General features: G+C 44.2%; 1 protein-coding gene across 6 annotated transcripts in view; it reads right to left on the bottom strand.

The window, feature by feature from the left end:
- GNB4 (G protein subunit beta 4) overlaps positions 1 to 12,159 on the bottom strand; it is a 1,465,460-nt gene that overhangs the window by 297,791 nt on the left and 1,155,510 nt on the right. For all 6 annotated transcript variants that reach the window (XM_069618681.1, XM_069618684.1, XM_069618683.1 and 3 more), the window contains one exon: positions 1,054 to 1,117. In XM_069618681.1, the coding sequence (XP_069474782.1) occupies positions 1,054 to 1,117 (64 nt within the window). The remainder of the gene's footprint in view (positions 1 to 1,053; positions 1,118 to 12,159) is intronic.

Raw genomic sequence — 12,159 nt, 5'->3', positions numbered from 1 at the left:
CATCCCCAAGAGGGAACAAAATCACTGAACAGAGGGAGAGAAAAAAAAAAAAAAAAACGACATTGGTTACCGGTGTCAGCTATAATAAATTTCAAAGCACTTACTTTGACCCATAGATGTATTCTTGGAAACGCCCCCACATAACTAAATGAAAAAATAAAACCTTACGTCCCCATCAGACAACTTCGTTCTAGCAACGGGGGCTTGCTGACTGTACCAAGGAGCAAAAAATGCAGAGGCCTGGGCCGATATTTTCATATAGTCTCAGCCAAGGCCTGGAACTCTCTGCCCCCCATCACCAACATTAGACAGCAAGTGTTCAGGAAGCAGTTAAAGACAAACCTTATTTGAGTGATATCTTCTCATGCTATTTATTACTTGGTTACCCCCCTCTGATCTACATGTTGTCCTGTCTTTTTAGATTTAATGTGCATATGTAGCCCCCCTGATGCCTGCAGGCTTTGGCGCTTTATAGACAGATAAAAAATAAGTTTTAGCCATGGGAAGATTCGATTCTACAGAGGCTTGTTTTGGATATTCTCCAGGCGTCAAATAGTCACCATTAACACGCCAATAGTTAAACAAGGATGGTACTGGGGGGTCTCATAGGATCTCTCCATTGAGTGGATTTGGGAAACGTAGGGGGTAGAAACACCTGAGGATGTATACAGCATCTGTGAGTGCTCACTCCTTACACCCTTTTCAAAACACATCAAGGAGCGACTGGGTCAATTCAGTCCCTAGCGACCTGCCCTCTTCATACAGGATAGAAGGGCAGGTTACTTACCTCAACACATATGGCCAAATTAATTATCAAAGCATGACCTCCATCTAAACATCACATTTAACTAGAGTATTACTTCCAGAGCATTACTTTTGTTTCTTGGATATTTAGTCCCCACTCCCCCTCTCCAATTTAAAATCCACCAAAAGTCCCAGAATGGGAAGGAACTCAGACTCCTCTTCAGAATGACATGGCATACGCCAGTAGAATACAAAAAAAAAAAAAGAAAAAACAATGAAAAATGAATTTGTATATAAAGTGAACCTTACCTTATTTGTTGTATAGCTATCCCAAATAATTAGCTTTCCATCCTGAGATGCACTGACTAGTAGCCTAAAAAGAATTAAAAAAAAACAGATTTAGTTTTAATGTAGAAATACCTAGCTTACAGGCCATTTCAGAGCCTGAATTCACCCACCACTCAGTGACACTTCTTTGATGTTCCGGAGCAGAATATTTACTGAGTCAGTTGGCAGCAAACCACAGACATTGGACCATTCGAATAAACACAATTGGAGGAAGCAGAAAGGAGTGCAGGGGAAGAGGTAAGAAGAGGAATAATTAGCAGTAGACAGCTTGAAAGAAGTGGCAGCTTGTAGAGTGAAGTAAACTTCTCCCTTTCCACCGGAACACAACAAAGGTTTAACAAAACATCTTGTGGAGGGTGCTGAGAAAAAGGAGGTGGAACTTTCACTGAATCTACTTACTCCGACACTTTCCTTCTAACAAAAACCTGTGTCTCACATTGTTGGGTAAATCTGAGTGGGGAGAGGAGCTGGCTGGATACAAGATGACCTGTCTTCTGCCGGGTTCTAGACCAGTGCTCCCTTATGTATCCTTCTGGCACCCCAAGCCCTCCGATATCTTTCAAGTGAAACGAGGTAATTGCCCTTTCAGGCATCTGAAGGGCTTGCAAGGTTCAGACTTGCTCCGATGATGAAGATTGGAGAGTCTGGTGTGTGCTCCCCCTGCAGGGCTGCACTAAAGATAGGAGTGTGCAGTTCTGCAGCTGCAGACCTATAGTAGGGATTCCTGCACGTGAGGATCCAGGGAAGAACACTGAAGCCAGTGGAGAACTGGATCAGCAGGCCGAACACTTGGTGGTTCAAATGCGCCAGAGGGGGAACACTGCTCATCAGAAGAGCTCTTCAAACCATTTCAGCCACTGCAAAGGTCTGAGAATGTTCCCAATCGATCTGCTAGAGGTAAGCCCCTTGCTGACAGTGGCATCCAAATGATCAGAGAAAGAGTGCTTCCAACATTAGATTCCTACAGATGTGAACTGTTGGCCCTTTTGTAGGGGAGTGATCACGATGGTAGAGAAGCAGTGACAGGAGAAAATATTTATTTTTCCCCGGGTCACCTCATAGAATGAGGGACAATGGGCAATATCTATTGGGGATTCTTTGGAGGAAGAGCAAGTGACTGCTGGTAAAAAGGTGCCGCTTCAGACCCTTAATGTTTAAGAAACTGTATTTACAACTGTGAGGAAGCTTGACGCTATCTGGAAAAGTGGCAAACACTGTGTGAACACTTGACCCTTTAGAGAGCAAAGTTTCTTTTTTTAAACAACAAAGTGCTTCTACATCAGAAACTGAAAATATGATCCATTTCAAATAGTGTGCCTTATGGATAATTTTGCAGTTAGATGCTAATGTTTTTAGATAACTTGAGTCGAGGTGCTCTTATGCATGCTTTAGGTTTGCCACCCAAGATATTTTCCCAAGCTTGTCACACCGGGTTATAAGAATGTACAACTCCCCTACTTTTATTTTACTTATATACAGGAAGAACAATGCTCTTTTGATCACAAAAGAATGTACAATAGATAAGAAATCAGATTGTATGGGGAGCAGTGAGCTTCTTACAATGGGGCGATTTAGAGGGATAGTCTGACCAGGTTGTGGAGGCGAGCAAATGGAATAGTGACCAGGGACAATACATAAGTGGACATACATAGATTAAGGACAACCAACACTTTGCATTTTTAAGTGCAGGTGGGCGGTACGGCCAGCTGTGCTCGAGATGTGAACAAGATGGGTGAAGGGCTAGAGTGGAGACAGAGGAAGTGAGGGACAGAGGCAGGTTAGAGGGGAGGAAAACATGTTAGCTAGCAGACAGATGAGCGGCAGGTTTAGAGGGTAGGCTTTTAGTTTGGTTTTGAACAAATCCGTGTGGACGATTTCTCAGAGGTCCGGGGGAAGAGAATTCCATGCAAGTGGAGAAAAAAATTAAGTGCCTCACCGTAGTAACTAGAGTACTCATAGTCCATAGTCCCCTTTCGTCCATCCTTGTGGGCGGGACCCAACATGGGGACGGTACCGAAACCTTTGGCAGTGAAAAATTGAGCTTCCCCATGAAATTTAGTATATCGCACTAGGACGCGGCTTCGGGTGTGGGAATGCCCCGCGAAGCACCGCTCTCTGGCGCCTCACCTCAGTAACCTTTGAACACATCGGACACTTACATACCTGGCTACACTTTTACATATTAGCCCTTGGCATACTAGTGGGGGAAGGTAGCTGGGACATATGGAGGAAAGGGGGACTATGGACTGCGATTACTCTAGTCACTACGTTGAGTAACTTTACTCATATGTCTCATCCCCTTTCCTCCATCCTTGTGGGTGATTCCACCGAACAAGAACATAGGGTAGAGGTCTGACATCCTGCCTCATATCGAAGATGAAGCAAAAAGGTTATTCAGAACCGTCTGACCAAACTCTGCATCGCGCCTGGAGCCGGTGTCCAGAAAATAGTGTTTAGAGAAGGTCGACAGAGTGGCCCAAGTAGCCGCCTTGCTGATGACTTGCCAAAAAGCATGTCTCTGAAACATGACAGCCGTGGCCCTTAGTTCTGAGTGCATGGACATGAATCCCTTAGGAACAGGTTTGCTGATGGCAGTGTAGGCCTCTGAAATGGCCTGAACCATCCAACAGGCGAAGGAAGCCTTAGAGCCGGGGGAGGAGTCCACCCCCCCACCCCAAAGTTACAAACAATGCCTCAGCCTTCTGGAAAGCTTTTCTCCGGGAGAGATAAAACTTGAGAACCCTCTTGAGGTGCAAGGAGTGTAGGGCCCTCTCTGCCTCAGAGTGTGGGTTGCGGAAGACCACTGGTAGACAGATCTCTCGATTCAGATGGAACAGAGAAGTTTGAGTGAGTACGCAAGATTACCTGGTTGTTGTAAAAAGTGGTGAAGGGCTTGCACAAAGACAATGCCTGCAGCTTACTAATCCTGCGCGCAGAGGTGAGAGCCACCAATAAAACAGTCTCCAGCGTCACCAAAACGATGCCCACAGAGGCCACCGACTCGAAAGGCTTGCGTTACAAGGCTGCAAGAACAACATTGAGGTCCCAGACCAGGTACGGCATATGCACTGGAGGAAAAAGCCTAGACAACCCCTTGAGGTGTGCCTTAACCACCGGTTTGGCTGACGAAAACATGCTCGGGGGAATTCTTCTAAGCCCTGATGGCCGCCAAATACGTGCAGCAAGTATCCACCTGAACTCCAAAACGAGCAAGGTGACAGGGTCCACACCTATGTTGCGAGCCAAATGGCAGAACCTAGTCCATTAACATTTATACTGGGACTAAGTCTAGGGCCTCCTGGTATGCTGAATGATGTCCAAGTTGTCATCTGAGAATTGAGCATGCCAGGTCCAGATGCACTGCTGCACCCTGCTGCATCAGGAAGCCCCTGCCGGAGATCGGAAGATGGACAGGACCCTTGGAGCACAACTGCAGGTCTGAAAACCAGTGCCTCGAAGGCCAGTGGGGGGCAATCAGGATGAGGCTGCAACCCACGGAAGCCCGGAACTTGCGTAGGGTCCGCTGGAGCAGAGGAATGGGTGGGAAAATGTAATATCCGCTGACGCATTTTGCGTAGATTATAGTGGTTACTTCCTCCTTGTCAGCGAAGTAGAGGTCTACCCATCTCCGGTTTCGCTTGCCAAACAAATGCAAGCCATTAAATAGCATGTTCAAAAGACAGGCTTGCACATCCAGAGCAAACCACGCAAATCTGCCTATAACGGTGCTCGCAGCCATGGACCGGCTTACACGGTCACGACTGATGGGATTCACACATGGTATCCTTGCCATCCTGCACAAGAGCAAGGAACCCATCCCTTTCTTCCCCTTTGGGAATATGCTCAGCCGCAAGAGAAACAATTCCACAGAGTGTGTGAAAATCTTGCTAAGGCACAAGTGGAGTTGGCCGACTGCAGTGCCATACTGCCCGCAGAAAACAACTTGCGTGCCCAACCGTCGAAGCGTTTGTCGTCCCTATCAGGAGAGATGGTAGGGTACGCCACCTGCCTCGAGGTGGCCATAACCGCCTGAACCACCAAACTCTTAGGAGTGGGGCGAGAGAAACGGTAGCTGGGCTCGCTACCGGAAGGGGCGGTATTTTTTAATTAACGATTTGTTAATGTCGGAAGAGATTATGGCGTCTGCCAAGCAGCCACCATCCTTTGATTCAACGTCAAATGAAAAGGCAACACCGGGTCAGAGGACAGACCTTGGCCCAAAATATCTGTTAAGTCATCCTGAACAAAAGCTTCTGGAGGACTAGACCAACCAAGATACTCAGTGACCCTAGCCATCAGTCTCCAGTCGGACGACTCAGCATGAGCCCCAGGCTCAGGCCTGCCAAACTCCACCTCTGGAGAAGTGTCCAAGCCACTGGCATCATGAAGAGATTGCTGTAACTCTTCCAACTGACTGTCCCCAGAAAAGACAGGAGCCCCATCAGGTTCAACAGGGTCAAACTACAGACTTGGAAGTAGCCTTCCTTGGAGGATCCACAGTACCAGGGACCTCCATCAATAATTAAGGTGAAAAGGCTGCAAAGGCGTCGAAGGAGTCGAGGACACCAATGGCTTCAGCGTCGATGGCTTTGGCGTCGACGGCTGATGTGAAGGCAAAGCTTCGACATCCGTCTCTGATGGACGCAGCGCCAACGGAGTTGACACCAACCGCAAGCACTTATCAGGTTTCTGCAGTCTCGCTGGGGACGAGGACCGAGACCGGGAAGCATGTCTTTTGCGATCATCCTGAACCTTGCCCGAAGGGGAGCTCGAAGGTTCCAGATGAAAATCGCACGAAGAACCCGAGCCCGAAGGCGCACGAGCCACGAAACAGGACTGTTCCGTCCGCGCCTTTGGTAGAAGCCGGCAGGGAACTGTGCCCTGGGATTGGGAAATCACCAGCATCTGCACCCTGAAACGCTGCCCATTCCTCTGGAGTCAAGGACTTAGTAGGACAAGCCACTTTCCTTGCGGCGCCATCCTCCGAGGTGGACGGGGAAGGCGACCGGTGACAGCACTTCCTGGAATGCCGAGACGAGGACGACGAATAACGGGAACCACTCCGGGACCGAGATCCCCGGGACTCCTTCCGACACAAAGTCGCCTCTCAAATCGTCAGTGGACATCACTTTAGAAGTTTTACAAGACTTACTGGGTTTAGAACACCTACCTACCTGGAGCTTCCCCTTACGCTCCTGCAAGGCCTTAGCAGTCAGCGACTGGCATTTGGAACAGTCGGTGTCATGACTCTCGCCCAGGCACCACAAACAAATGCGATGCTGGTCCGTAATAAACATCTTAGACTTGCAGTCCCAGCAAGTCTTAAAGCCAGACCACAGAGTCGGAGGGGTCGAAGAAGAAGACTTTCACGAGGAATACACAAGGCACGCAGAGTCTCCTAAGCAAACACGTTTGCAGAAAAAACGGAACTGAGGCTACAGGCGCCGTGCATCCTATTTATAACACCCGGTGACGTCACCCTCGACAGAGGCCTTCAAGGGACATCTACCAGACGCCATTGACGCAAGACGTCCTCTGCCGAAAAGTTTCCGAAGTACACAGCTGTGGACATTATATGTCAAAAACGTGGAATACGTTGGAGGGCACAATCCATTCAAAGTCATCTTTTCAACAATGTTTTATTATCTGAAACTAGTGTAAAAACCTGATTATTACAAATATGAGGTCAACATTCTGCGCCAATAACCAAAATGTTTTTTCAACTGGGTGTGTGTTTTTCTAATTAGGAAATAAAGATTCGAATGGTAGTAGATTTGTAGCAAAGTTTATTTGGCAATACTCAGTTTGTCATATATTTGATTACTTGATTTCCTCATGTGATTATCCTCTTTCTCATATAGTTATCCTCTCATATGGTTATCCTCTACACGTGTTTCACCATCCTAATTAGAATGGCAGGAGGAGAAAAGTTGGTCAGATCTGTGTAGATCCAATGCCTTGTGGTTAATTGTTTTAGTGTCTGTATCAACCAGAGAAAGTGATACTTTAAAATATATGTAATGTATAGTTAAACTACTACCTTCGGTGACAGAGTGAATTAAGTTGACTCACCCACTGGTGTTCCTGGCCAAATATACCAGTGGTGATTTGGGGGTATTCCCTTGTCAGATGATAAGCCCCTGTAAGATTGATTAGGATAATAAGCCGTGTTGGGATGCCTTTTGAGCATCCTAGATGTGACCTCCATTGCTCTTAATTCATTAGAACTAGCTAGTCTTCCCAAATAAACTTACCCGAGTAAAGAAATGCTTGTGGATCGTATTTGTCTAGCCGTTAACTTCACAAGTGCCGATCCTGTAGGATGCAGCATTCAAAAATTGCCTTATTTATTTACGCGTGTGATGTCATCGCACAAGCGTCCTATGCGCGATGACGCTTTTGTTAGTCATGCAACTTTCACCATGTTGCTAGCAGCAAATTACTTCTAATTTTACATGTTCTTAAAGGTACTGCGTGAGCGGTCTATAAAAAGTAATTAAACAGTTGAAACGGTCGTTTTTTGTAGCAGTTGATAAAATTATAATTCGTAGAAAAGAGACTAATTTAAATAGTCACATTAGTTGTTTGTGACTTATCAAAAGATTTGGTGGGGGATTTAGTTCTGAATCTCAAAGTTGATGTGTTTTGCACTGCCTTAAATAGAGTGTTGTTGGATAAGAGCTTGCCATTAGGGATTAAATTGAATTCTACCACTTTTTGTAGATATAGTTGAGTATTCGTGTGATTGTACATTTATCTCAAAAAATAATATAGTCCCTCTGATTACAGAAAATTATACAGTTAATTTTCCTGGTTCAAGCCAGAAAAGCAAGTGTCCATGATGTGTATCCATTCCGCCTCTCTGGCGGAGAAGTAGTTCTCGGGGGCCACCCCTGGGCAGGTGGTACATTCTTTCTAGTCCCACACATTTTAGTTTTTCCAATTTGCCATCTGGTCGCTCTGTTGTAAAATGTTCCCAACGGGTGACTTGTGTCCTTATTTTTTAGGTTTCTCAAATGTTCCAAGATCCTGATCTTCATTTTACGAATTGTGCTTCCCATTAACCATTTTTGGCATAGGCACTATATTCCATACACGACATAGTTGGTGTTGCAATTTATCAGCTGTTTAATCTCCCATCTTTAACATCTTAGTGCCATTCGGAAGATCAATACTTTGCAGCCCATTCATCATATGTGGGCATATCTTACATTGTCCACATTTGAATTTCCCTCGTACTGTTAAGATCCGTGATTGTTCCAATGTGCTTGCTTTTTTATACAGTCTCATGAAACCGGGACTCACTTGGGTTTTGATTGTGGTTGCTTTCTGATAGGTGATTAATTGTTTCAATTCTATGCAGTTTGAGTTGATTGTCTAATTGTAGTTAGTTCCAGTGCTTGCGTAGTACTTTGGTGAGTATATGTGTATGGTTTATAGTGACTGTTTCGACAGTCAAAGTTTCGAATGACAAAACTTTCAACAACAAAGCATCGAAAAAAAACTGTCAAATGCATTTTTTATGGGGGTCCCCCCGAAGCCCCTTTAAAAAAATAAATATATAAAACACTTCTTTTACTATACGAAACTAAACCCTTTAACATAAAGAAAATGCATTCAAATTTTTTTAAAAAAACTTTTTATTCTAAGTTTTTGTCATTCGAAACTATTCTTTCAAAACTATGACAGGACACCTATGCGTATCGGTGCTGTAGTTTGTAATGAATCTGACTTTGTTGGATGTTTTCCCAATTCATTTTCCTTTGGTTTTGAGGAGTTCCATTCATTTTTTGCCCTTTGTTTACGATTTTGTTTTGATATCCTCTCTCGGTGAAGTCCATCAATATTTTTTGTTTATGGTGTTCAAATTCCGTTTCTTCACTGCAATTCCTCTCAATTCTTAGTAGTTCCTCATATGGAATGTTGTAGAAACGTTTGTGAGGATTGCTTTGGGCATATGGTGTACTGTTGCCGGCTGTAGGTTTCTTGTATAGTGTTTGTATGATGCAGTTATTGACATATTTAAAAGTTAAAAAAAATGTGTTCTGTGCTTTCACTCATCGTAAGTTTGATATTGTAATCGTTATTCAAATTTGTGACATATTGAACAAGTGATTGATGATCACCATCCCAGATTAGGATGAGGTCATCTATGTACCATCCCTAGGATACTACATTGGCTTGTGTGTTGGTAAAGGCTGGGTGTGTCCAGGCATGTTCTATTTCATAGTAACCCATAGATAGATACATAAGCAGGAGCATACTTTGCCCCCACAGCTGTCCCTTTTATTTATTGATAAATTTCATTATTGAAGCAGAATATGTGGTTGGTGAAAGTAAATTCTATCATGGATATGATCATTTTGTTCTGTTCCACATATGAAACTGATCTTGATTTGATAGTTTAACAGTCTGTGTACACGGGCCAACTCCATTTAAACCGGCTTCATGGATGCATTCTTGCTCTACCTCATACAGCATTTTACACGCTTCAGTGAAAGGGTTATACGGAGACATATGAACTTAACTCCCTCTTTATGTGGAAAAAAAGAAATTAATTTTGTTATATAAGAGAAATGGTGCTTAAGCAAATTAATTGTTTATATATTAGTTGAAATGTATATAATTTATTAGTGTAATATTTTCATATTCATAGAAAGCTGTCAGTGGTACACAGAAGATACAGTAGGTTTTCACAAATACAGTAGGACCACTATATATCCTAAGGCAACAGCTCACTCTAGCAGCGACAACAGGCGAAGTGGGCAGTCTCTACTGTGCATGCCTGCATTGGACAAAAGTACACCTGGCCTTTTATTATTTGTATAGATAGATATGTAAGGACTACCTTATCCCTACATCTGTGGATTTTCACTATTCTATAAAGAAAACTATGGTGCTTGTCAGAATGTCTCACAACATAAACCCATCTTCTATCCTCACCTAAAGTTTGCCCCTACCACTGACAAGTAAACAGGTTAACGCGCTTTAACCAGAAGGTTATGTTAAGGGTTGAGTCTCTCTCAAGGTAATGGTGGCGGTTTTCTGACCCCTACCCAAATAGTCTGTTTTCCAGTTTCACAATCTTTTTTATTCTTACTCTTCATGGAACAAGAGCCTCGCCCCCCCTATAGGCCGGATAGTGGTCCCACACCTTCAAGTACTGTCTCTCACCCCCTCTTGGGGTGTGACTCCCTCTCTGCCTCCGGGCATTATAGTTACCACTTAGTCGCCGAGTATTCCAGTTCTTGAATCTCTGTAGGATTTCTAGGTTCTCCACCTTTTTCGGGTAACTTTCTCTCACCTCTGCTTGGGGTATAGTCCTTTTCACCCTGGTTTTGGCTCTGACTGGTCCCCTCTGGCTTCCACCCGGTGCCCTGGAATCACTGTGTACCTTGCTCCTTGATGCTGCACTCCTCAGAGGAGGTGGTCCCTTAAGCAGTGGAACTGCATTTCTGGTTCCTTTGCAGGCTTGTCAGTTCTGCTTCTTTCCATCAGTGCTCGACAGGCCTTCAGCATTGTCTACTTCCGGCATGGTTGGCCACTTCTAATGCAGTTATGCCTCCTATTTGGTTACAGTCGAGTCTTACTGGCTAGACACTGTTTAGGAGAGGGCAGTGTTCCGCAGGATCCTGCGCTTCTCTCATCACGCTGGCTGTTTCTGTCTTTGCCATCTGTGATTTCCTTCTTGCTTTCCTTCTAGCTGTGTGCCAGTCTTACTTCAGGATAACCAGAAGGGTCCAAGCTCAATGCAAGGGGAGCCTGAGAGACCCTGTAAAGAAGTGAATCTTGAAAAGGAAAGGTACTGTGAATTTTGCCAAGTGAATCCTAAGAAGTTGTGGAACTTTCTGACCCAGAGTGTCTTAAACCTGGGAAAGGGAGCTGTGGAAGAGCAATTTTCACATTGATTTTGCTTAGAACACTCTTAAATTGGACAAATCCCACACACCCCATTACTTGCTAGAATTAAGGGCAAGCATAGGTTTTGACACAGACATTAGTTTACATTTGATGACAGACAGACTTCCCTTCATTTTATTTCTTTAGGGAACATTCCCTCCTTAGAGTTAGGACAAGATCTGTATTTTTCCATCCTGACCACCAAAAATAAAGGTTTTCCAAATCCATCTATTTGTCTCAGTCATCTCTTGATACAATGCCTGTCCCACACTACCTATAAACCAAAACTAAGGAGTCTGTCTGCATCAGGATGTCAATAACTGAAAAGCCATCCTTGTGTCCAAAACATCCTATCCTGGCCCTCACACTACAAACAAAAACAATAAAAGCATGTAAGGAAATATCTTAGACTGGACACTGGCCAAAAGTGTTCACACTGAGGAAAGCATAGTTCCAACAAAAAAGGTTTTTCAAGCGGAAAGCCTTTGGATCCAGAGGGTGGTCTCCTTCCCCCTGGATTTGTAAGTATGATGGCAATAGTCTTATTTTACTAACAATTCCTTTGTAGCTTGCCTTGATTCACATAGTTCCTGTTTAGGCAACAAGTTCTGTAACAGTCTTTCATTAACACAACTCACTCTCTGCCTGGTTCAGAAAACAGTCTTACTTTAATATTCCTGGAAGCTTTACAAATTACCTGTTATACCCCCCTGTCAGGTTTCTTTATGCAATGCGACCTACCTGTGTACTCGCCTGCCAGTTCTCCACTTCTGTTTCTCATTTGCCCGGTATACTCCCCTGCAAGGACTACTTCTGTGTTTCAACTGCATGGTATCTTGCTTTGCGCCAGGGCTTCTCATGCCTTTAACAGTCTATCAGCAATGCTGTATGCATTGCTCTTGGCTTGGTATATACGGGCTTGGTATATACGTTTGCAGTAAAGTGTGTTCAAGATTTGCCCCAAACTTGCACTTCATAATATTATTATTATTATTATGCATCCATAGCTCATATGGGATTGTACTTTGCCTTTTCTGCATTCAAACAATCTTCTACTATTGTTAATAATGGTATTACGTTCAAATTGCTTTTGGTGCGGCTGCTGGAACACCGAGGACCCCACTTGCTTCAGGTAGACTCGCCGGTCTTATCCAGAGTCTCCAGTAC

Source organism: Ambystoma mexicanum, chromosome 10 (assembly GCF_040938575.1).
Source record: "Ambystoma mexicanum isolate Mex_15411 chromosome 10, UKY_AmexF1_1, whole genome shotgun sequence".
Taxonomy (NCBI): Eukaryota; Metazoa; Chordata; class Amphibia; order Caudata; family Ambystomatidae; genus Ambystoma; species Ambystoma mexicanum.
The sequence above is the reverse complement of the archived record's forward strand: the minus strand, read 5'-3'. Positions and strand labels throughout refer to the sequence as shown.